The following is a 26,252-nucleotide window of genomic DNA, read 5'->3' as shown; positions in this document are numbered from 1 at the left end:
CATAGCAACAACGGTGTTTCAGCGTGAAAGTCAGTAAGAACAATCCACGGCGAGGCACCCAGTTCTCATCGTCTTAAGGGAAGCAGCTATTTAAAGCATCTTTGCCTTAACTTGTAACTCTCTTTTCCAGGAGCCCACAGCTATTTCAGCCATGAAGATTTCCACAAAGCAGGTACTGTACATACAATCTTGAGACTCTTAAATATTTATTGGGTCCCATGTTTCAGAGATCTTGACTCGCTTGCCTGAAAAGATATTGATGCCAGCTGCCTCCCGTTCCTTTTCATAAATGTTTCTAGTTTCTTATGGAAATTCTGACAGACAAAGAAGAGGGAAAGTCTTGACATGTGCTTCGCTAGCTATGAAGTGGAAATGAACTGCCTAAGTAGTCTCTGAAACAAAGATCCTAGAGATGTTGCATCCGCAGGAGTCACTGGCTGCAGGTCATGTGGGTCAAATCTCCTGTTCTCCAGCATTGGCACAATCACTTCCATGCTTTCTTCTCACCTGCTTCTTCCTTTATAACACCAACTAGGGGCTAATGAATGTGCAAAATGCACTTTTACAAAGACCCATTGATCACAATGGAAGTGTTCAGGGCAGGGGTCAGCAAACTTTTTCAGCAGGGGGCCGATCCACTGTACCTCAGACCTTGCAGGGGGCCAGACTATCTTTTGGAGGGGGATAATGAACTAATTCCTATGCCCCACAAATAACCCAGAGATGCATTTTACATAAAGGCACACATTCTACTCATGTAAAAACACGCTGATTCCTGGACCGTCCACGGGCCGGATTGAGAAGGTGATTAGGCCAGATCCAGTCCCCGGGCCTTAGTTTGCCTACCCATGAACTAGGGGCTAATGAATGTGCAAAATTCACTTTTACAAAGACCCATTGATCACAATGGAAGTGTTCAGTGTATAGCAACTGCTTTATACAAAGTGGGAGTCATCATGCTATCAAAGTCAAGCAATTGCTACCTATCTGGAACCACCATGAGCTGGTGATTTCCAGGATGCAGGAAGCCAGCCTGGCTTGTGTTTCAACATGCTACATTCAGGGGTTCCTTGTTTGGCACAGTTTTAACTCCTCCAACCTTGACTGAGTCTTAGTTCGTTTGGACTCAGGAATATAGGAGAATGTGGCCCTCCACAAATGCATAACAGTACTTTGGCTCTGAGAATTTGGGAGGCACTTCAGAGATGATGAAGGGAAGACATGAAAGAGGGGCCATTTTGGTAAAGGAACCCAGAGGGCTTGGTTCCCATAGCACGCTTGCAGAGTGAGGCCACTCTCTTTGGACCCTCCGCACCATGGGAAGACTGAGCTGCCTGTCTCTAAAGCCGCTCACCATGGAATCTGTTGGGGATAAAATGTGAGAGTTATCTTATCCATTAGATGAAGCTGCATTAAAATTTAGCCTTATTGGCAAAAGGCTACGAGAGAGGGCCATAGCTTAGCTCTGCGTGCAGAAAATCTCCTGTTAAATCCCAGCATCTCCAGGAAGGTCCAGCAGACTCACTGTCTGAAACCGTGGACTGTTGGTCTGACTTTGTACAGGGCTGTTTTTATAGCGTACAGTTACATATCGGAATTAGTCTTCTTTTGCTGCTGGAGACATTGTACTGAGTCTCTAACATAAATAAGGAGCATCACACTTGGGCGCAGGGTCTTCTTACAAGAACTAGAGTAATGGTGGCTGAAATGGACACATTTTGTAAAAATGAAACTTGTGAGACAGACGTCAATAGGTGTTTGGAAGCCTTTTTTGTGTGTGCTTTCTGGAACATCTTGAGGCAAGTTGCAGATACACAACAAGACCATGTTTTATTTAAGTAACTTTTCTAAATTTATAACAAATCTTTCAGATGCATATGTTTGTTCATCTTTTTTTAAGGAAGATGAAAACAGATGTGTATCATATCATCCATTGATATAGCTTCTGATGAGAAAGGGGTAAAGCCATCTCAATAGTCAGAATTCTGGGCAGTCCAGCTAGGAACCCCATTGAGTACTGGAAACTTGCCTAAAATGGATGAGTTTGACATGAAATATTTTGTTTGGGGCCACTTCGCTCGCACAGTATCACCTAAAACAACAAGGGGTAGGGGGAGATTTAAAAGAATGTGCTATTATAGAGAAAACTATTTTCAAAACAAAGCTGTCAAGTTATATATATGTGTGTGTTCATATGGTACCAGAATGCTCTGCTTTTGATTATTTTTACAAGTACATTCTTTTTAAAGGCACAGATTACACTGTATAATGAACCATGCATTTAAGCACGACTTCTCGATCAAAGGCCCCTTTATGTATTCAGGAGGGATTACAATTCTCCCTGATCCCTCAGAAAACAAATTTACAATATTAAAAGTTTTCTCCAGCTAAGTTATTCACGTAAAGTGAAGCCTATAAAGTGTTGGTGTAGCCCCAAGTGAAGGGAGGAGGGCAAATAAACAATACGTGTAGGTGATACACTATGACAAGCTTCTGGCATTGATTGCATCTTTGAATTACAGGCGTTTTTGAGAGCATGTTGGTTCCTGATTCCTGAGCACTCCCAGCTTTATATATCAAATGCATTGTTCTTTGTGAAATTGGGGCTTTTCATGGAGTGACGTGATGAACTTTATGTCCCGTGCAGAGCAAAAGATAACAATCAAAGCAGCCTCCCAAAACTCATCCCTTGGCTGCCTCCCTTCCCACTGAACCAAACAGAGGAGTTTGTGCCTGCAGATGCTCTGTGGGAGCACAGGGGCAGTTGCAAACCTCCAAAGTCGAGGCAGAGTGGTTTTCTCCCTGTTTTTCTGCTTAATCAGGTGGTGGCAGAAGGCGCTTGTTAGTTTAACTAACTATCAAACCTTTATTAGGCATTTTACAAACAGAATCGCAAGAAAAAGAATCACATACAAAAGTATTTAAAATGCATACAAAGAGGCAACAGTAAACTGCATATACTAATTGTATGTGTGTGTGTGTGTGTGTGTGTGTGTGTGTGTGTGTGTGTGTGTGTGTATGTATATATATATATATATATATATATATATATATATATATATATAATCTGAGATTTCTTCCTATTAAACTACTCCTTGAGACACTGCTGCCAAAAACTCAGCTACTCCCGCAGTCACCTTATGATCAATGTCAGACAGGCAAAATCCAACATTTCCACCATGGGAAGGCTTATGCCTACTTGAGCTATGTAACAACTTTAATCTCCAGATTGTGAATGGTTCAACAAAAGGGGATAGAAGTGGGGAATTCACATATTTCCCCCCTCCCCCCCGAGGATGCAGTGTAATCGATTATATCCTTGTCCCTTATAATACTGTAAATTTGATCACGGATTTCAAAATTGGAATGCGTACTGAAAGCGATCATCAACCTTTATTGCTGTCTATCAACTTAAAGTTGGAAACTAAAATAATTAATTGTAACATCCTAGGACCTTGCCAATATAAACAAATGACCCAATTAAAATGGTCCCAGGAAATGAGTGTCGCAGTGGGGCAAAAACTTACAGCCGCTTGTTAGTTAACCTTCCAAACGAATGAAGTTTATGAAGCGCTTGATACTTTTGTGATAGTTCAGGTACAAGAACAAATGGCCTTGCTGTGCAGGAGGAACCTTGATTTGACAGGCTGGAGGTGGTGTTCAGGATTCAGTTAATCTGGAAGGGAGGATAGGCAGATAGGCAGGTGTGGACTATGGAAATGTGGAGTGGGGAGCTGGTATGTACAGGAATCCACATTCCCATGTTCAGCTGCATGATGTAATGTTCAAAAAGGGCCTCGCAGCACTTTAGACACAGCTGGAAATTATGACTCTCCCTTTGGGAGATTCCTTTTTAAAGACTGATGGATTCTGGTCTGTATCAAATTTGCATATATTTGTTCCTAAAAGTCCATTCCACCCTGTTTCTGTATTTATCTACAACTTACCTTTTTTATTTTTAAAAAAATGCACGCAAAATCCTATTTAATTTTTTAAAAAATTAAATACAGTTCAAATACAGTTGTAATTGTAATTAAATACAGTTCTCATTGCAGAACACATATTGAAATAATTTTATCTTAATGGGTGCATTTCTAAATATGTTTAATCCTAAAACTTTTTGAGCCAAGAATTGTGGTCTGCACATTAGTCCGGGAGGAGTGAGACAGGTCGGTCCACATCGGAATCTACACAAATGGAATTTCTTAACCAACCCTCTTCCTTTTCTTGTCATAATAACACAGAGAAGAAACAAGAGTCAAAGGAGACTGAATTTTAGAATTTGTGCTGCATGTTGAATGGGCCAAAAGTGCTGAGATATAAATGACGGAGGTTCTTTTTGAATGAAGCAGGCTTACTTACCATGTCTCTCTCTCTCTTTCTCTCTCTCTCTCTCTCCCCTGCCACAAACAGCAACAGCTCTACATTGGCTCAGCTGTCGGCGTTTCACAGCTTCCCTTGCACCGCTGTGATGTGTATGGTAAAGCATGTGCCGAGTGCTGCCTTGCTAGGGACCCATACTGCGCCTGGGATGGTGCCTCGTGCTCTCGTTACTTTCCCACCGCTAAGAGGTAAGGCTGGATTTGAGTGTCTTTCCACTTCTCCTTCAAGGTCCTCACAAGATTCCTTAAGTGACGGTTTCAAGCACTAGTGGCAACAGTGCACGCCTGTCGACCACCTGCATCGCTCCGGGGGGTGGGGGTGGCATGAGGCAAATGCAATGGGTGGAGACAATCCGTCAGGCTGTCCACCTGACCACCACTTAGCCCTGTAACCAGCAGTCAGGTGAGTGCTGCTGCCCCATCTTCCACTACTGGTTTCAAGTGATACCCAGGTTCTCCTTAGACCAGGCATCCCCAAACTTCGGCTCTCCAGATGTTTTGGACTACAATTCCCATCATCCCCGACCACTGGTCCTGTTAGCTAGGGATCATGAGAGTTGTAGGCCAAAACATCTGGAGGGCCGCAGTTTGGGGATGCCTGCCTTAGACCCTTGGCTCTAAAACTTTCCCCCTGCGGACCACTTGAAAATTGTCGGTTTTTATTTTTTATATTCTATTGCGCCACAACGGGAATTCCGCAGAAGAATGCATAGAAATAAGTAACACGGTGAACATGCAGTTAATCAATGTAAATATTTCGTGTGCATCTTCAACCACAGATCCCTGGACACATTATGAACCACCACAATTTGAGAACTCCTGGCTTAGACTGTGCCCACATTCAGGTGTTCACCTGAACACAAGAAGGCTTTACCCGGGAATGGAGGCAGGGGTGCACATTGAAGTCTTGCGCCAATGAGGCTGGCTGGGCAGGCTCCACTTCAGGGCTTTGCATGTTTAGTGCAAAGGTCTGAAGACTGTTTCTGAGCATGCTCTGTTGGACACCTGGGAGTCCTGTCTAGTCAGGGTTCCAGGTCACTCGTACTTTTCACTTAGAAACCATCTTCAGGCCTAAGCATACAACTATCTGGAGAGGAGCCTTTGCACCTGAGGACATTGGACCAATCCCCTCATGCACGTCCCTGAGCGCAAAGATAAAGCCTTCCTGTGCTGAAGCAAATTCCTGAACACACCATTCATGGTGGCATCCGTCTGTCTTGAGAGACAATGGAGAAGTCCGCCTTCGGGGGTGAAGTCAAACTGTCGGGAGGTTGCAGCACCTGATGTATCAGTAGAGACCGATATGGGAGAGACATGTTTTGTTGCAGTTTGTCTGTTCATATTGAGCCTACAAATGACTTTAGATTAGCAGGTTTTCTAATTAGTATAAATTTCCCCCATATTTGTGAGTGGGACTAGATCCATGGGTATAACCCTAGCTCACTGATGTAAAAAGCCACTGGGTTGTATTCAGCTAAGTTTCAACGGCAAACCTACTGAAAGCAATGGGCCTACGTTGGCCATGTCTATGAATTTCAGTGGGTCTAAGTAGTACTTAGACTGAATACAGCCTAATGGTGGGTTTTTTTTTTTGGGGGGGGGGCTTTACGGCCGAGGAATATCTTTTAGATTTTGACTAAAACCAAAGAAGCTTCACTGAATACAACAGATGCCGGGGCGAAAAATGTGAGGGTTTTTGTTTTTTTGTTTTGGCTCCTTGACTCCTGCTTCCGTGATGCGAGCATGTGAGCTTCCATCATTGTTCAGGCACCGAATCCTCTTTTCTCTCCCCCACAACCCACTTGCCTGACTTCTCATTACTTCGCTGTTTCTTTTCTTCTCCAAGCGAAGTGTTCAGCCTCTTCACAACATCTTTGTTTGCCCTGTTCTTTCTTCTGCTCAAAAGCCTCTCTTTTTCATGGGTTGAACAGGGAGTTTTTTGCCACTACTGTTTTGATACAAAGGAAGTGGACAACGCAAACACAGGCATAGTTCTGCTTTCTACAGTGCACATTTTCTTATTGAAAAGGTACAAAACATTATTAAAGCAAATAAAGAGAGAGCCAGTGGAAAGTTTGGTATTGCTTAAAGACATGTTGCTATGGGTTGTAATAATAATTTTGGTAGTGATTCAACCCACTAACTGGTTTTTAACCTAATGTTCTAACCAACACATATAATTCATCCTATTCTGTGGCAAGTATTGCTTTTGATTTTTTAACCCAAGCACCTGTTGTTGTTGTTGTTTAGTCATGTCCAAATCTTTGTGACCCCATGGACCAGAGCATGCCAGTCTCTCCTGTCTTCCACTGCCTCCCGCAATCAGACTCATGTTGGTGGCTTTGAGAACACTGTCCAACCATCTCGTCCCCTTCTCCTTGTGCCCTCCATCTTTCCCAACATCAGGGTCTTTTCCAGGGAGTCTTCTCTTCTCATGAGGTGGCCATAGTATTGGAGCCTCAGCTTAAGGATCTGTCCTTCCAGTGAGCACTCAGGGCTAATTTCCTTCAGAATGGATAGGTTTGATCTTCTTGCAGTCCATGGGACTCTCAAGAGTCTCCTCCAGCACCATAATTCAAAAGCATCAATTCTTCAGCGATCAGCCTTCTTTATGGTCCAGCTCTCACTTTATGGATCACTGCCTTGTCATGGCGAAGGGGCTTGGATAACTCAGAGTAGCTATGAGCTATGCCGTGCAGGGCCACCCAAGATGGACAGGTCATAGTGGAGAGTTTTGACTAAACGTGATCCACCTGGAGAAGGAACTGGCAAGCCACTCCAGTATCCCTGCCAAGAAAACTCCAGGGACAAAGACAACAAGCACCTGAGGTTTACTTAATTCTTACTCTAGTCATCAGTACTTCATTGTCCTGCATCACCAAACTGGTGGCCAAGCTATACTGAATAACTATTAACTCATAACTTTTATGTGTATCCCCCCCCCGACAGTTGAGGCATGCTTTAAAGGTATGAACCTTAGCCCTTTTTTGCAGCCTCCCTTGGTCACATGACAGCAGCAAGTGTGGGTGTCCCACACAGGCTCACAGCCCCCCAACTCCCAGTTGATCCATGCAGATCATCTGAGGAGGACAGTTATTGCCCCCTTCCCAGTCATTGGGAGGTGTGATTTGCACTGTCTACTTGATTTTTTAAAAGATTTTGTTGCCATCAAAACCAGTGGGGTTTTGGTTACCAAGAAGGAGGGGGAAACTATTTGAGGGAGTGGATCTTCAAAGGGCCAGGGGTTAGCTACCCATAGCCTGGATACCTCTGTTGGGGAAATGAAATAATCTAATCTAAAGAAAACTGGGTTAGAGACATCTTGGCTGATCTCTTGAGAAGATGCAGCATTTGAGATTGGGCTGCATACTTGCCACACATTGGAAGCGCATTTGAAGCGTGTTATTTATCTCAAAGAATTGTGTGCTTGTCATTTGATACAGGTTGCTAGGAGGTGTAACTCTGAGAGGGGAATTACTGGAGGGAAGGAATGTGTTCTGAATGTGTTTTAATGGCATTGTGTGCACATGGCCGTACCCTAGATTGAAGGAAGCTATGGCTCCCTGGTGCGCACGCCGAACTCTCCTGAATCAAACTGCCTGCATCTCAGACACTTAATTTAGTTGTAATCAATACCCCTCAGGGCCTCGGCTACTGCAACAACAATGCTCCCTTTGGTTGGAATTATTGAATTTTGAATGCGAACGCTGACAGAAAATGGTTTGGAATGCTGTTCCCAAAAGGAATGGATCATTTCCTTCAAGCATCCATATCTTTGGGTGACACCTCTCTCTGAATATAACTAATAATCTCCCTAGTGTTGCCGGTTTGACCCATTTGCTTTCCTGACAGAGGCATGCAGCAGGAGAAACTCCCCCAAATTGTTTTTAAGCCAAGAAAATATTCACCAGCTCAGTTTCTGCGGGTCAGGCTGCCCTTCTAAAGTATCCCCCCCTTTATATATGTTGAAAATACAGTGAATGAATGCAATAGAGATTTACTGGTGTCTCTAATATGTTTCCTTTAGACGCACTAGACGACAAGACATCCGAAATGGTGACCCCCTGACTCACTGCTCTGACTTACAGCATCATGGTAAGTGGATCCTGACTCAGCCACCTTGGAAAGGGTCAGGAATGGAACCAGAGCAAATCTATTCCTCTTTACCTCTAGGAAAACAAGCATAATAACAGCCTCCTATATATGTTTACCTGGAGGTATAGCCCACTGAGTTCAAAAAGGTTTACTCTCAAGCAGTGCTTTTTTTTTCTGGAGGGACGCAGGGGTAAACATTTTGTGAATCTTTGTACTTTGGTCCATTCACTGTATTTATTTTCCCCGATTTAAACTATAAAATGGTGATTTCCTTGAGTCAAAATGAGAGTACCCAGTGCCAGATTTACGTATAAGCTAAACAAGCTATAGCTTAGGGTCCCACTCTCTTGGGGGGGGGGAATTAAAGGAAAAAACCCTGGATGTACATTTCCAAAATATAAGATTAAAAAAACAAAATAAAACCTACATGCAGCAACAGGGGCAAATGGCTTTAGATACCTATTAAGCCCATAAACTACCATATGGCATATATTCAACACAAAAAACAGTGACAATTTGTTGTTGACAAAGGACAGCTGGACATATAAAGGGCCCCGTTACTTTCAGTAGCTTAGGGTCTCATTAAACCTAAATCCGGCCCTGAGAGTACCCCATAGCTGCCAAGTTATCCCTTTTTTTAAGGGATTTTCCATTATGCTGAATAGGCTTCCTCGCGAGAAAAGGGAAAACTTGGCAGCTATGGAGTACCCATAAACATTTTTTAGAAAGAAAGAAAAAAAGCACTGCTCTCAACTGTACAATTGTAGCCTAAGGCTGCAGTGTTTTGATTGCGATGGCTGCATTGCAGGGGGTTGGATTAGATGACCCTCAGGGTCCCTTCCAACTCTACAATTCTACGGTATGGTTCTATGATATACTTATGTAGGAATAACTCCTAATGGAGATGAAGAATTTGCTTCTGAGTAGACACACTTACTATTGTGCTGTAAGTGATAGAACTGTCTGCGCCCTGATTTACACCTTACTAAATTATTGCGCATTCATTTTACTCCCACCGCCCCCGGCATGCTTTTCCCTAATACGTGTAATTTTGTATGTATCTTTTGGTTAATACGATAAATGCAAAGTGGAAGGAGTTGCATTACAATGTGGAGAAATGGTTTGTGTTTACTTAGGAGTAAGTCCATTCAGTTGCTGCAGTTCAATGCATATCTGGGAATATGCCCCACTGAATTCAGTGGGACTTACTTCCAAGTAAACATGCTGGGTATGGGGGTCTGCTTTATTCAGTCGCCTTAGTTATAGGCCAATAGCACAAAAATCTTGAACTTTGTTAAAGTGGTATAACCAGAGTATTGTAGCCCCAAAGCCAGAATTTTTCACCGTTTTATGGCTGAAATATTAATAATTTTCATAAATGTTCTGTGGATTTTATTCACGGGGCCAAAATGCTGCCCTGACTGCTCAAGATGTTGCTTTAAAGGTAAAGGTACCCCTGACCATTAGGTCCAGTCGTGGACGACTCTGGGGTTGCGGCGCTCATCTCGTGTTATTGGCCGAGGGAGCCGGCATACAGCTTCCGGGTCATGTGGCCAGCATGACTAAGCCGCTTCTGGCGAACCATAGCAGCGCACAGAAATGCAGTTTACCTTCCCACCGGAGCGGTACCTATTTATCTACTTGCACTTTGACGTGCTTTCGAACTGCTAGGTTGGCAGGAGCTGGGACCGTCGCACCCCGTTGCAGGGATTTGAACTGCCGACCTTTCGATCGGCAAGCCCTAGGCTCTGTGGTTTAACCCACAGCGCCACCCGTGCCCGCGCTACCTAATTTCTGCATTATTAAGGAGTTAGGCTGATTTGCAGCCCATGATGAGGAAACGATTTTGAAGTAGTTCATGATGTTCAGCCATAGCGCTGACTTTAAAATGAGCCCCGCTGCCTGATGGAAGACTACGAAGTGGCAAAGTTCCTTCACATGCTTTGCCTGCAGAAGGTCATAGGATCAACTCCTGGCAACTCCAGTGAAAAGGAGGCAAGGATGGGAAAGATCTCTGCATGAGAGTTTCTTTCTGGGCTGCAGGAGGCCAGTGGCCCAACCTGGCATTGAAGGAGGCTTTGCATGTCTGTAGGCTCTGTGGACGCAAGCCTTCTACAATGTATGTTGAACTTGCACCCTTCGTATCTGGAAAAGGTGGGGGACTGAATGATGCAGCCAGACCTTCCTCCCCAGAGGAAGCAAGATGGTCCCCTTCAAAATGAGCTTGCTTGCCACCAAGCCATGTGAAATCACTTACAGCGCAGTTCTGTGCTTGCCTACTCGGAAGTTAAGTCCACTGAATTCAATGAGGAAAGTGAGCCTAGAGGGTTGCAGCCTAACTGGGGCGAGTTGGTTAAACCAACCAACAACCTTGTTTTGGTTCAACAGTGGTTCACTCTGGTTGTTGATTGATAGCTGCTTGTCTCTCTTCGTTTTGCTTGTATTGGGGCAGTTAAATAGCACTATAAAGTATATGGTTGTTGATTTAAAATTCCCAGGCCAGGCAACAGGATGGGACATAAACCATTTCCCCCAGTTCAGCAATTATTCACATTCCAGTACAGTATGAGAGTGGAAAACACAGCTTTTGATCTTATGCTGCACTGCCCTCTACTGGAGAGATGCAGCTATTCCTGGTTTTTTGCTAGATAATCCTGGTCTGACTAGATAATCCTTCATATGCAGGCGTTAGAAAAACAACAACAACGAGACAGATACAGGATAGATATGTTGTTTGTTGTTGTTTAGTCGTTTAGTCGTGTCCGACTCTTCGTGACCCCATGGACCAGAGCACGCCAGGCACTCCTGTCTTCCACTGCCTCCCCCAGTTTGGTCAGACTCATGTTCGTAGCTTCGAGAACACTGCCCAACCATCTCGTCCTCTGTCGTCCCCTTCTCCTTGTGCCCTCCATCTCTCCCAACATCAGGGTCTTTTCCAGGGAGTCTTCTCTTCTCATGAGGTGGCCAAAGTATTGGAGCCTCCGCTTCAGGATCTGTCCTTCCAGTGAGCACTCAGGGCTGATTTCCTTAAGAATGGATAGGTTTGATCTTCTTGCAGTCCATGGGACTCTCAAGAGTCTCCTCCAGCACCATAGGCATGGATTGTGGCTAATGTCTTGCGCACACCACTTCCCAAACCGAGAGAGGGGGAACGCTGGATACAGAGTAAACAGGAATGGGTAGACAACCAGGCCCTATGTAAACACAATATTTTAAAACCACATTTGAAGCACTCTTCCCACTCACTCAAAGAAATCTGGTCACAAAGTCATAATTCCCTGCAACCCTTAACAAACTACAGGGCCCAGAATTCTTAGAGGGGGAGAATGTGCTCTGGATGTGCACTTTAAAGTTGTAGTGTGTACACAGCCCAATAAGACTTTGTTCTGCTGCCATTAGAAATAAAGTTTTCCATGTTGCTGTTCATTCCCAATCCCCTGACACAATGCTTCTCAAGTAGATCCATTTCTAAGATGAAACTCAAAGTCGCTCTGCTCATCCCCCTATTAAGGGAGTGTTGCATTTACTTGCTGGGAATCGAGTTATCACAATCCGAAGAGAAAAGAAAACTGGAACAATTCATTTTTCTTATTGATTTGGTGTCTGTTGATGACTTGATATGTCGTTTCTACACGCTGGGTGGCAAGAATTCATTTTATTCACACATATCCCCACTTGCGTCTGGATGGCTGCATGTCGTTAATGTACGGTTCCTGTGTCAACATCAGAGCAACTGACCTGCCAGCTTTCTTTTTCTTGGCACCACAGTTTAGCAAACAGCTTTTTTGTTTGCTAGGTTAGTACACAGCCAACATGAAGTCAAACAAGACTTGACAATGGATTGCACTGCAAGAGGCTCTTGGTCACATATCCCTCATTTCTAGAACAAACAAACAAAAATGGGGTTCTGTAAAGATTCAAGCAAACCCCACCACCAAAAAGACCAATCTTAATCAAAGTAACACTGTGCGATCTAAACACCCTTGGACATTGCTGAGGGCTGTTGCCCGTTGCAGGAAAAAATAATGATGTTCAGCAATCCCATGACACTCTTTAGAGTAATCCATTTTTTTTCCTAGGCTCTCGTCTAACAATGTGTCCTCTGTGGCAGCTTAAGAGCCATGAGCAGAAGGAAAATAAACATTAATACCTTTTCAAAATGCCTGCCCAAGAGGGCTAGTATTGTGGACTCGGAAGCAGTTTTCATGCTTTGGCATATGGAGGAAATTGTCCTGCTTCTTGGGCAACCTATTTCACAAGTAGAAAAACATACAGCACACGGTGTAAACCTGCCTTTCTGTTTTTGCTTATCCTTTCTTGTGTATTTGCTCCCGATAGTTATTGGACCATTGCAATTTAAATCCCATTTTAAAAGGAGAGGGGCGGTTGAAATGAAGTCTTGAAATCTTAGACCTTAATGCCTTTGTGGGGCTGCAGCAGAAGCAACTGCCATATAAATCCAAAGGCTAGCCAACAATTCTTGCAAATTGATGGATAACTTGAAAACAATGTTGTTACAAAAAGGAAGTAATTTATTTCACTTTCTTTCACTCGTCCGCAAGGTCTGGTTTATTAGGCTTGTTATGTTTCCATAAATTATTACAGCTTACAAGAGGAAATGATTAATTGAATAATGTTTCCACAAAAACAAGATTTCTGGTCATTAACAGCTGCTGCAGCAAACTGCAGTGCCATATGACCTAAACACACTTCGGTATTTTATTTTATTTTTGAAAGCCTTACATTTTTATGGCTTTATGTTGAAGTAGATCATAGACCTCTTGAGGCACAATTAGATCTTCTGACACCACACCCAAACTATTGAAAACTTGTTCACCCATTTGAAAAATATCTCATCTTTTAAGCCAATGAAATGAAGCTAAAGGGATAAAGTGAGTCAACTTGTGCCATGAATTAATATATTTGTTTTTTAAAAAATCTTTGCCGTATAATAATTAATTAATGCCCAAGTATGTGGGACACACACACACACACAGAGGTACCTCGACTTACGAATGCCTCAACTTACGAAGGTTTCGACTTACGAAGTCGGCAAACCCAGAAGTATTTTCGCCGTGTGCGCGGTCTGCGCCTGCGCAAAGCGCAAAACTGCACTTCGCACATGCGCAAAATGGACGCTTTTACATCCGAAGGTTTCGACTTACGAAGAGCGCCGCAGAACGGATCGCCTTCGTAAGTCGAGGTACCACTGTAAATAAAATTGACTCCCATTTAAGAAAAGAGCAAGCCTAGGACTAGTGCAGTCATTCCTGATGGTTTAGTAATACGTAAATGAGCTAAAATATCCTCTGGGATCATGCACTCGCTCCCCTCTCCCTTCTGGGACACAAATTCAGGAAGGTCAGGGCTCGACCATGGTAGCAAGCAGCCTGAGGTGAGCCAGGACCAGAAGCTCTGACAAGCCAATAGCTGGGCCCAAAGAGCGAGTCAGGACTGAAGAAGAAGCAAGACCAAGAAGCTACACAAGACGGAGGCTGTGCACATAGAATCATAGAGTTGGAAGAGACCACAAGGGTCATCCAGTCCAACCCCCTGCCAAGCAGGAAACACCATCAAAGCATTCTTGACATATGGCTGTCAAGCCTCTGCTTAAAGACCTCCAAAGAAGGAGACTCCACCACACTCCTTGGCAGCAAATTCTACTGTCGAACAGCTCTTACTGTCAGGAAGTTCTTCCTAATGTTTAGGTGGAATCTTCTTTCCTGTAGTTTGAATCCATTGCTCCGTGTCCACTTCTCTGGAGCAGCAGAAAACAACCTTTCTCCCTCCTCTATATGACATCCTTTTATATATTTGAACATGGCTATCATATCACCCCTTAACCTTCTCTTCTCCAGGCTAAACATACCCAACTCCATAAGCTGTTCCTCATAAGGCATCGTTTCCAGGCCTTTGACCATTTTGGTTGCCCTCTTCTGGACACGTTCCAGCTTGTCAGTATCCTTTTTGAACTGTAGTGCCCAGAACTGGACACAGTACTTCTGGTGAGGTCTGACCAGAGCAGAATACAGTGGTACTATTACTTCCCTTGATCTAGATGCTATACTCCTATTGATGCAGCCCAGAATTGCATTGGCTTTTTTAGCTGCTGCATCACACTGTTGACTCATGTCAAGTTTTTGGTCTACCAAGACTCCTAGATCCTTTTCACATGTACTGCTCTCAAGCCAGGTGTCTCCCATGTTGCCTTTCCCCCTGGGCTCCAGTCCGCTCCCACTGCTGGCTCAGGATTTGGTCTACACATGACATTTCACTGTAGTTTATTAAGAAATACTACTGTTTTAGGTGTTTTCCCTCAAACCAGCTTCAACCCAAAAGGGAAACTCAAGCCATGTTCCCTGTTAAGCCGAGGTGTGTACGTTTGAGACAGTCACTGTCCATGGACAGGTGACAGCTGGGGAGGTTACAGGGGTGGGGGAACCAAGCAGGTAATGTGCACCAGGTGGAGATATCCCCTCTCTGGTGTACACACCAGCAGCAGGCTAATGCAACTCGAAATGTAGCTGGGGAAACGGCATTGCTGTGTTTTGAACCGCTAATCTGTACATATCCTGAGTTAGACTGTCAGTCCATATCGCTCCGTATCACCTGCTCTGATCTGCAGTGGCTTTGCGGGGTTTTAGGTGGGTGTCTCTCTCAGCCCTACCTGGAGATGATAGAACGTAGGCGCTTGTGCCTCCCACTGTGCTGCAGCCCTTCTTCAAAGACAGGGGCTCACCAGACGTCTTCATTGGTCAAGAAAGTCTCAGCTGGACCAGGAAGCCCTTTCTACTCTTTCCTGCCCAGAAGGATGCAACAGCCAGCCTGGGTGGGCAGAGTCAATGCAGGGCCTTACGTTCAGTTCTTCTAGTAACATTTAGATGTTCATTGTTCCCTGCAGATAATCCAAGTGGACATGGGCTGGAAGAGAAGATCATCTATGGAGTGGAGAACAGCAGCACTTTCCTGGAATGCAGCCCCAAATCTCAGCGTGCTCTGGTCTATTGGCAATTCCAGAAGCAAAATGATGACCGAAAGGAAGAGGTATGGGCTCTTGAAAGTGCATCCCAGGACTTTCTGCTTCAATATGTTCAGTCTCTCTGGCCCAGTTCTCAAGAATCTGGGACACGTGGGTCTCAGCTGTACCAATTCGGGCTGTAGGGGCAGGACTCACATGATTAAATGCTCCTGCTTACAACAACAACAACAACAACAACAACAACAACAACAACAACAACACCCTCCACATAGATGAGATGTCAGGGAGAAAGGCTATAGTATAGCTTTCTCCCTAACATATTGCAGGGCACTTTAAATAAATAAAAATAAAGCAACATTCAGTTGTTGCTTTCAGTTGTTGCATTTCAGACAGTGGGGCTCCATCTTCTGTCTGAAATGACCAAGACACAAGTTTGTAGTTTTATTGCTCCCCCCGGTCCTTCCTTGCTTCCCCCCGCTAAAAAAGCAGAAGAGTTGGGTGTGGAAGCATCTCAAATAAATTGGGCTGCTTCCAAACCTGCCAGCCTTAGGAGTGACTGTGGAGGCATTTGGGAAGTGGCAGCCTCTATATCCTTGCCGCAAGGCCCAATATTTACCTCATAAGGAACAGTGATTAGATGGGCACCAGCTTTAAGATGTCTAGAGAGCCAGACTCTCCCATCCTTAGGAGGTAAATAGATCTCCTTGAGCTCAGGGACTCAGCTGCTGTGCTAAACCCATTGTTAATGTAAGCCAGGCACCCCCAAACTGCGGCCCTCCAGATGTTTCGGCCTACAACTCCCATGATCCCTAGCTAAGAGGACCAGTGGTCAGGGATGATGGGAATTGTAGTCCAAAACACCTGGAGGGCCGAAGTTTGGGGATGCCTGGTGTAAGCTCTTAAAATCCCTCCATGATGGCCATTTGTTTTTTGCTTCCATGATGATCTTCACTTCAGGAGCTCAAAGCAATGCCTTTCCCGTATCCTCAATCTGCACTATCTTTGCACCTTGCAGCAGCAGCAACAGCAGCAAAGAGGCCCTGAGACCCTCATGAGGATGAATGGCTTCTGAAGTAATCCTGATGGAAAGAAAATGCTTTCCTGGTTGTTATAGACTGAAATGGTTCAGTGAGGAGTTTGGTGTCCCCACTCCTGCCCTTGCATAGTTACCTATATAATAATATGGTTGTGCTTTTCATTTCCCCAGGTGCTCTGGGGGATTAGTAGGAATGTAGACATCCTACAAGTCTGGAAGGCCACTTCATCACCTCATTTTTAACAGAATAACCTTTCCCCTGCTGGCTAGATGCCACCTGAGGGTGGGGGAGAGGAAAGAAAGAAAGAAAGAAAGAAAGAAAGAAAGAAAGAAAGAAAGAAAGAAAGAAAGAAAGAAAGAAAGAAAGAAAGAAAGACAGTTAAATGTTATTTTGCATGAAGAATCCAAGGGACATATTTTATTCAGGTGAAAAAATACCTGCCAAGGCCGCAGCTAGAGGTTTTGTATAGTTAAGTTTCTAAAAGCTCATTATTTGAGGGTTGGGTGGTTTTTCCCCCAAAAAAGGGAGTGGGAAGAATAGAGCATGCTCTATATCAGTGGTCCTCAACCTTGGGCCTCCAGATGTTTTGAGACTACAATTCGCATGATCCCTGACCACTGGTCCTGCTAGCTAGGGATCATGGGAGTTGTAGGCCAAAAACATGTGGAGGCCCAAGGTTGAGGATCGCAGCTCTATATGACCTCTCATGGTACAAAATAGCACCTGGCATTTGCCCTTCTTTAGCCACATGGATAAAGTTGGTGGATTTTATCATTTGTGGAATCCTTCACATGTTCACTCAGACTCATGCTTACTGAGTTAAGTGGGACTTAATCTCAGGTAAGTGGACACAGGATTGCAGCCAAAGTGTTTGTGCCAATGTGTGTATTATTTATAAAAGTGTACACACATACACAATACCCTTTGGCAAAGAAATGGAAGATGGCAGGCGGGCATCTTCACTAGCCCTTGTCTCCCAAAAGGATCTTTGGCCAGGTATCATTACTACACAAGCTGTGGCTGAAAAGCTCTTTTGTTTCTTCATTGGCAGTGGGGAAGTGGGAGACACGGCTTCACTTAGAGACCTAGATTTGGACCAGAGGATGCCTACTCCTGCCCCATAACTCCTAAGCTCCGCTTAAACTTTTGAAGTGGAAAGCTGCATGCATGGAGGTCTCTTTCGCTGCCCTGATTCCCATAGATTCATTTTTGTAGCCATTTGATATCCTAACATTTTTTTTCTGCCCTGTAACATTTTTGCCTCCATTTCTGACACTGTAGCATACGACGAGGTGTGCTGGAAAATCCATTTCAGGGCAAACAGGCTCATAATACGCTTGGTTGTTTTACCGAGTTCTTGAATGGTTTCAGAGAGCATGGCGTTTATCATAATGAGATCCCCATCCCTTCCAAAAAGGTTAGAGTAGCATTCCGTTTTTCTATCAAAGTTAGGTAGTTGAGGCTAAGTCAACTAAAGTCTTGTTCAGTCAGCTTCATGGCTGAGTACAGTTTCAAATCCCAGTCTTCTGCTATCCAAGTCTACTACGCGATGCTGGCACACGGTGTTGAGGCTTTGTGAGAGAGCCGGAGAAGACTATTGAGAACAGTGACCCTTTTCTTTGCCTCCTTGACAGATCAAAGTAGATGATCGCCTGATCCGGACAGAGCAAGGTCTACTGCTGCGGAGCTTGCAGCGGAAGGACTCGGGCATTTACTTCTGCCACGCTGTGGAGCACGGCTTCATGCAAACTCTCCTCAAGGTGACCCTGGAGATCATCGACACGGAGCACCTTGAAGAGCTGCTTCATAAAGAGGAAGAGGGAGAGACCTCCAAGATCAAGGAGGCTTCCAACAGCATGACCCCAAGCCAGAAGGTCTGGTACAGGGACTTCATGCAGCTCATCAACCACCCCAACCTCAACACCATGGATGAGTTTTGTGAGCAGGTGTGGAAAAGGGACCGCAAGCAACGGCGCCAGAGGCCCGCCAATGCCCAGGTGAACACAAACAAGTGGAAGCATCTACAAGAGAACAAGAAAGGCAGGAATAGGAGGACCCATGAGTTTGAGAGGGCGCCGCGGAGTGTCTGAGCTTCAATTACCTCTAGGAACTTCATCCAAGTAGAAACTTGCATGGACAAGATAACTGGAAATAAAATGCAATATATGTGAACTTTCCCCATGGCATTTTATGTGGATGTTTACAAAGAGCTAGGAGGCTCAAACAAAATTTCCATCTTGTTTGAAATGAACCCGGTTTGTTTGCTAAAAAAAAAAAAAACCAAACCACTGGACCTCTACTCTCCAGCATTTTGGGGACATAAGCTTGTTCCAAAACTAACTTATTGTTTCATGGGATCTGCAGCAAGGCTGTTTCGGCAATCCCCTTTGGACTTGTGAGGTATAAAAGTGTCACCTGCCATTCTGCCATTTTGAAAAAGGAATAAAAGAGGGAGGTGCAGAACAGCTCTTATCAGCCATGCTAATTTCCTGAACTTAACTAAAAACTTGCATGGACCTTTTATCCAGCTGATGAACACCTTCCCACTTGGTTGTACACATGACTGTTTTTTGTTTCCCCCTCTCCTTTCTGGTCTACAAGTCCTCTTGTTTAGATATGTACTGGAAGAAGGAAATCAATACTGTGCTTGATTGCTTACTGAAGTCAGAGCGCCGTGAACCAATAATTATCTTAAGCAGCAGCAAGTGGAACATTCTGACCTACTACTGATGACACCCCTAACCTTTGACCTAAAGATGTATTTTATTAAAACAATTATTTAAATGTACCACAACCAATATGCAGTCAAAGATAGCTCTTGGTGGGTGGGTGGGGGAGGAAATAGAATAGGCTTTTGTCTGACAATATTCTAATATTCTAATTTTTAATTATTTTAAACAGGGAAAACAAAGGTTTCTGTTGCTCAATTTTAAATGTCTGTTATCAAACATTTGTTCAACACAGTCAGCAAACTCAGCTCCTTGCCAGACATTCTCTATGATGAGTAACTTCCAACCTGATTTATCCTTCCGAACCAAGTTTTTCTGGCAAAACGAGTCTGTATTGCATGGACAGATTTCTCTCTCTTTCTTTTTCTCCCTAATTGTTCAGTATGAAAGACTTCAGCTTGTATAATACTTTGATACAAAACAGAAATGGATTGAAGCAATGAAGGGAAACTTGGTTGACTTAAGCTGTATATTTTATTTTTAATTTCAAAAGACTGTGAATAGCATTAAAATATCTCCTCTGCTCATGACCTCATTATGTGGATGGCAAAAACTCAACACTGTAAGATGCAGATTCCATCTGATCTGCTCATACAGTCAATGCCGTGGTTTTCAGATGGCATTCTGGCAGTGCCTGGTATTCTTTGGAGATGTCTAAGGTGTCTCAATGAGAAGAGCTGCCTGTCCACCATTGCAGCACCTGGGTAATATTGGATACGTATGACACAGAAAGCAAGCATGAAGCCTAACAGACTTGAGCCAGGTTGTTGTGTGGACAACACAAATTGGAACATGCCCCAGAATCTCTTTGATGCAACAGGGCCTCCAGGGTGTTCAAGTTAATGTGAAAATAATGCCCCAAAGAAGAAGGTCTGAAAACTGCTGGATTAGCAAAGTGTTGGCATTTATCCAGAGAATAACAGGGGTACCAAAAGACTGTGTACACCCACACACAAGCCCACACAGATATATGCAGTACAGAATGCACTCAATTAAAAAGTAGAATGGATTTTGCAATATTCCATTCCTGGATATGGGGTCTCTTATCCCTATTTAGTTATCCCTACTGGTATCTGCAAACGAATTCCCATGGGCAAATTTGTGCCATCTACATCCAGCTTTTGCATTCCCAGAATTTCCAACTAGCCATGGTTTTACATTAGGAATGACATACTAGTCCAGCAGCACCTTAAACCCTAGCAAATGTAATATTGCATGGCTTACCAAGAATGGTGCTAGTTGCAGGTAGGTAGCCGTGTTGGTCTGACGTAGTCGAAACAGAATAAAAAAATTCCTTCCAGCAGCACCTTAAAGACCAACTAAGTTTTTATTTTGGTATGAGCTTTCGTGTGCATGCACACTTCATCAGATACACTGAAATAGAAGTCCCCAGACGCTTATATGTAGAGAAAGGGTGGGGAGGGGTGGTGGAAATGGGTGATAAAAAAGATTCCAGCCCAAGGCAGCTTACACCACAATAAATTTGCCGGTCGCTTAAACCACAGAGTCTAGGGCTGCTGATCAGAAGGTCGGCGGTTCGAATCCCTGCAACAGGGTGAGCTCCCGTTGCTTGGTCCCAGCTCCTGCCCACCTAGCAGTTCGAAAGCACTTCAAAGTGCAAGTTGATAAATAGGGACCGCTCCGGCGGGAAGGTAAACGGCGTTTCCGTGCGCTGCTCTGGTTCGCCAGAAGCAGCTTTGTCATGCTGGCCGCATGACCCGTAAGCTGTCTGCGGACAAACGCCGGCTCCCTCGGCCTATAGAGCGAGATGAGCGCCGCAACCCCAGAGTCGGACACGACTGGACCTGATGGTCAGGGGCCCCTTTACCTTTACCTTTAAGGTGCTAGTACTGGATCTGGGGTCTACTTTACAGGGTTGCTGTGAGGATAGACAGGCTATAGAACACGCTGGCTATTAGAAAAAGGAGGCTAGAGCAGAGGAGAATTCAGGGTGCATAGACTATATGTAGTATGTGGGGCTATCCCACCCATGAAGCAAGGTGAGGTGACCATCTCAGGTGGCAGGATCCACAAAAGCAGCAGATCCAGCCTCCAAGGAATACACTGCCCGATGGCACTGCTACACTGCCCCCTTGTAGGTCACATCTGCTGCCTCCTGGGCAGAACCACCCCATGCCGCCCCTCTACCGGCCTCTTGGTAGATCGGAGGCCCGGCTGGTCTCTTCCTACGCCTAGGGAGGAAATGGTGGGAGCTGCCCTCTGGAGTTTCTTGGGCTCTGGCATAATTCAGAGTGGGCCCCTTTCATCCCCTCGCCTGCCCCACTCACACAATGGCCTTTCATTCCCATTTCAACCATTGGGTAAGGTTGATCTATGTAATACTGCAGAAGAAAATGTGCACCGGCAAGCATTTTTGTTTGCCAAGTACAGTTTTATAAATCAATACAATCCCATCAGATGGACTTTATGACACTCCATAATCCATTTTCCCCATGACTCATAACAATGCAGTAAATATAAGTCTATATGACAAACACATTTTTTCACGAAGGCAAGTCAAATCCTTTTGTTGCACCAATGCTCTTTTTTTCTTCTTCTAAAGTGGGCTATTTGTATTATAATGATGCTCAATCAGTAAAGAAGTTCTCTACCCAGTTTTAAAGAAGACATCGATTTCTATCTTCTTTGCTAACTCTTATGTTCAATCAATTTTATTTGACTTCACTGGCATTTAAGCAATTGATAAAACTTTAGCACTTTCTAGATTTTCTGCCCGAAGCCTGCACAGATATGAAACTGGAATCTGAAAGCACTCTATTAAACTGAATCGAAAGTATAGCAATACCTCCAGTTTGAACTATTCAGTTAATTACCTCCATAATCAGTTATTTTAGAACACGATCTTCCACTTTATCCCAGTTTTAATAAATGCTTTAAAATTGTCAACCAGCCAACACAGAAACTGTGCACTGATGAAAGGGTCTCAGAAACTTGGAGGTGGCATTGGAAAGGGATCACGGCCCATGGCCCCTACGTTCAACATTTGTGTCTTGCTCTAGTCAAACCTGTGCCCTGAAAAAGCCAAAATGAGGCACCAGATGCATGAATGACAGTGGTGTCTTTTATCTATGTGCACTCATCTCGCATTATTGGCCGTGGGAGCCGGCGTACAGCTTCCAGGTCATGTGGCCAGCATGACAAAGCCACTTCTGGAAAACCAGAGCAGCACATGGAAACGCTGTTTACCTTCCTGCTGTAGCGGTCCCTATTTATCTACTTGCACTTTTCCGTGCTTTCGAACTGCTAGGTTGGCAGGAACTGGGACGGAGCAACGGGAGCTCACCCCGTTGCAGGGATTCAAACCGCCAACCTTCTGATCGGCAAGCCCTAGGTCACCAAACTTTTTCAGCAGGGGGCTGGTCCACTGTCCCTCAGACCTTGTGGGGGGCCAGACTATATTTTGAAAAAAAATATGAACAAACCCTATGCCCCACAAATAACCCAGAGATGCATTTTAAATAAAAGGACACATTCTACTCATGTAAAAACATGCTGATTCCCGGACCGTCTCCAGGCCGGATTGAAAAGGCGATTGGGCCGCATCCGGCCCCCGGGCCTTAGTTTGGGTACCCCTGCCCTAGGCTCTGTGGTTTAACCCACAGCGCCACCCGCATCCCACATGTGCATATTAGAGACTGCCTAATTAGAAGAAGCGCTTTTCCAAATCAGCACAGCCTCCTGCAGCACATGCTCCTCCGTGGGAAGAAGACACTCACCTGTGCCTCCTTGGTCCAATAGCCATTCTTCAGACCTGCATAGAGATTGCTCATGCTGTTGACACACCCATCTATGGCTTTGTGGATTCCTTGAAAATTGAAAACAAAAGAAGAGCAAAGTTTCCAGGTAGACAAAAGAAGAACTCCTTTTGCTCCAGGCCATTTAACCTCTTTGTTGATGTGCAGCTAGGGAAATGACTGCAAACATTCTGAAATTAATATTAAAGGTAAAGGTAAAGGGACCCCTGACAGTTAAGTCCAGTTGCGAATGACTCTGGAGTTGCGGCGCTCATCTCGCTTTACGGGCCGAGGGAGCTGGCGTTTGTCCGCTTCTGCAGACAGTTTTCTCGGGTCATGTGGCCAGCATGACTAAGCCACTTCTGGCGAAGCCAGAGCAGCGCACGGAAGTGCTGTTTACCTTCCTGCTGGAGCAGTACCTATTTATCTACTTGCACTTTTTGACGTGCTTTTGAACTGCTAGGTTGGCAGGAGCTGGGACCGAACAACGGGAGCTCACCCCATCGCAGGGCCTCGAACCGCCAACCTTCCAATCAGCAAGTCCAAGCGGCACAGTGGTTTAAACCACAGCACCACCCGTGTCCTATTAATAATTAATAATTAATATTACTAATCATCAAATCCAAAACTGACAATAGAAGTAAGAATTAATCATGGTCCTAACAGACTAGCTTCCCTGTTAAAGAGTGCCCTCTTCTGACTTACATACCGTATTCTTCCTCAAACATCAAAAAATACTGGCATAAATCTTTCTCAAGGCTTCGCAAAAGCTCTTGCTAGCAATAACTTATTTTGCGATTTGGCCCCCCTCTTTCATTTGCATGTTTCTGCAATTCCCACATTCCCTTAAAGCACCTTCTTATAGACACACTTACTTTCCATTTCCTTTTTAGTTTTCAGGCTATAAAACTGCTATTTGTGTGGCCACACCAGTCCTTGAGGATTTCCACATCTTTCCATTGAACTGCTATAGTACACAGTTGTGCCACAGACATTACTACATCTAAGAGATTTCAAAATTAAAAACAAACCATTATTTCCCTATCCAAACTGTTGTTATAACACTTAACCAAGATTACAGAAACGGTTTAGCTGCCTCATCATCATCACCCAATTTCTGTTTCTTTCATTTCAAAGGTGACTTTTAAGCTAGAGCTGCCAACCAGTTAAAGGATTTTAGCTTTAGTTGATTTAGCATCTGCCATGAAACTAATCCGGGACACGGGTGGTGCTGTGGGTTAAACCACAGAGCCTAGGGCTTGCTGATCAGAAGGTCGGCGGTTCGAATCCCTGTGACGGGGTGAGCTCCCGTTACTCGGTCCCTGCTCCTGCCAACCTAGCAGTTTGAAAGCATGTCAAAGTGCAAGTAGATAAATAGGTACTGCTCCAGCGGGAAGGTATAAACAGCGTTTCTGTTGCTCTGGTTCGCCAGAAGCGGCTTAGTCATGCTGGCCACCTGACCTGGAAGCTGTACACCAGCTCCCTTGGCCAATAATGCGAGATGAGCATCGCAACCCCAGAGTCAGTCACGACTGGACCTAATGGTCAGGGGTCCATTTACCTTTTTATGAAACTAATCCAGGTATTCCTTGACTCACTTAGAGCATTGTCTGGCACAGACCTATTTGAAAGTATGTCCCACGGACTTCAGTCAATCAAACCCCACTGAACTCAAAGGGACTTTCCACAGAGCATTGAGGCCTAGAGTTACACTGGTAGTTTAAATAAACTGGAATGTTACCCAGGCCTCTATATTGGTGTCTTTTTTTTGGAGATGCTGAAGTATAATATCAGTTAGAATGTAATGAGTAAAAGCTGTATTTTAATTTCTTTCTAATTCCCGATGGATAACAACAGCCAGAGCCACGGATGCCCTTTCAGTGCAAGTTATTTATATTTGCCACTTAAAATTAACCCTCAAAGATTAATCAGCTAGAATTGTTCTCGATTAACCAGTTAAAGAAGAGTTAACAGGAAGGAGTGCCTGCCTAGGCTCAGAAGAATTCTGCCTAGGCTCAGAAGAATTCTGCATCCCTGGACCAGAACCGCCCCTGTGCATCAGACACAAGGTATCTTTCCCTCTCACAGCAGCTAACTGAATCTGCTAGTGCAGATTGAAGAGAACAGTGCATGTGCAGAAATGGTTTGTGCACACCGTGTCTCTTTCCCACAATCACCGTTGGCAGTCAGGGGGGGAGTGGAGTTTGGATTTGATATCCCCCTTTATCACTACCCTAAGGAATCTCAAAGCGGCTAACATTCTCCTTTCCCTTCCTCCCCCACAACAAACACTCTGTGAGGTGAGTAGGGCTGAGAGACTTCAGAGAAGTGTGACTAGCCCAAGGTCACCCAGCAGCTGCATGTGGAGGAGCGGAGACGCGAACCCGGCTCCCCAGATTACGAGACTACCACTCTTAACCACTACACCACACTGGCTCTCAAATGCTGGAGCTTCCAAACATTTGCTAAGCAAAGGACTGTTTTGCAGGTGGGAGGAGCAATGCCCTGTGTGCACACTGAGTATTTCACATTATCCAAAAGAACACAAATTCCCAGCAGCTATGAGATTTTGGAAGATACCCTTGCTGAGATAAATGCAGGCACAGCTGCAGTTTAGTAAGACATCACTAGATTCATGTTCAATTTATGGAGAAGAGCAAAATGAAATGGGGGGGGGGCATGTTCTAGCTGCTGAAGGCCAAAGACATTTTATGACCCTGTTATTTCACTGAGGGTTAAGCATGTACTTAGATGATTCTCTCTCTCATTGAACTACATTGAACTTTAAAGTGTGCACTATTTGTAACCCCAAACTCTCTGAACATGTTTTGAATTTCAACATGAACATCGAAGTTCCCCTATTAGTTTGTCTCCTGCGTCAATAAGAGAAAGAAGACGTAGTCTTGCGGCACCTCAAAGACTTGTGGCATGAGCTTATGTGGAAGGTAGTTTTCGAACACAACAAGAATCTTTGCGGTGGTGTTACCTCAACAGACTAAACACGGCTGCCTCTCTGGAAATTATGGCATGACAGCCAGTGCTTTTCTTCAGACAGAGCATTCGAGAGAGCAGTTCCGGCACCTCTCAAGGGGGTGCCATTGTGGGCCAGCGCTCCCCTCCTGCTTCTTGCCTTTATGTACTTCTGAGAAGCCCAAAACATATTGTCAGGGTTGTTGCAACTACTCTAGAGTAACGACTTTCCACATGCTTGTCTTTTAACAGTCTTTATTGGTGCACTCTATTTACAGTGTAATGAGCTGTTGGGTGCGTGTCTG

General features: G+C 44.5%; 1 protein-coding gene across 1 annotated transcript in view; it reads left to right on the top strand.

Annotated features, from left to right (window-relative positions):
• Nucleotides 1–19,752, top strand: part of SEMA3A (semaphorin 3A) — a 196,935-nt gene extending 177,183 nt beyond the window's left edge. Inside the window, exons 13-17 of the mRNA XM_035137741.3 lie at nucleotides 131–172; nucleotides 4,414–4,571; nucleotides 8,410–8,477; nucleotides 15,379–15,521; nucleotides 18,128–19,752. Coding sequence (XP_034993632.1) covers nucleotides 131–172; nucleotides 4,414–4,571; nucleotides 8,410–8,477; nucleotides 15,379–15,521; nucleotides 18,128–18,583 — 867 coding nt within the window. The 3' untranslated portion in view covers nucleotides 18,584–19,752. The remainder of the gene's footprint in view (nucleotides 1–130; nucleotides 173–4,413; nucleotides 4,572–8,409; nucleotides 8,478–15,378; nucleotides 15,522–18,127) is intronic.
• The last annotated feature ends 6,500 nt before the right edge of the window (nucleotides 19,753–26,252 follow it).

Source organism: Zootoca vivipara, chromosome 5, assembly GCF_965207765.1.
Source record: "Zootoca vivipara chromosome 5, rZooViv2.hap1.1, whole genome shotgun sequence".
Taxonomy (NCBI): Eukaryota; Metazoa; Chordata; class Lepidosauria; order Squamata; family Lacertidae; genus Zootoca; species Zootoca vivipara.
Note: the sequence above shows the minus strand (reverse complement) of the source record. Positions and strands in the feature narration are given on the sequence as shown.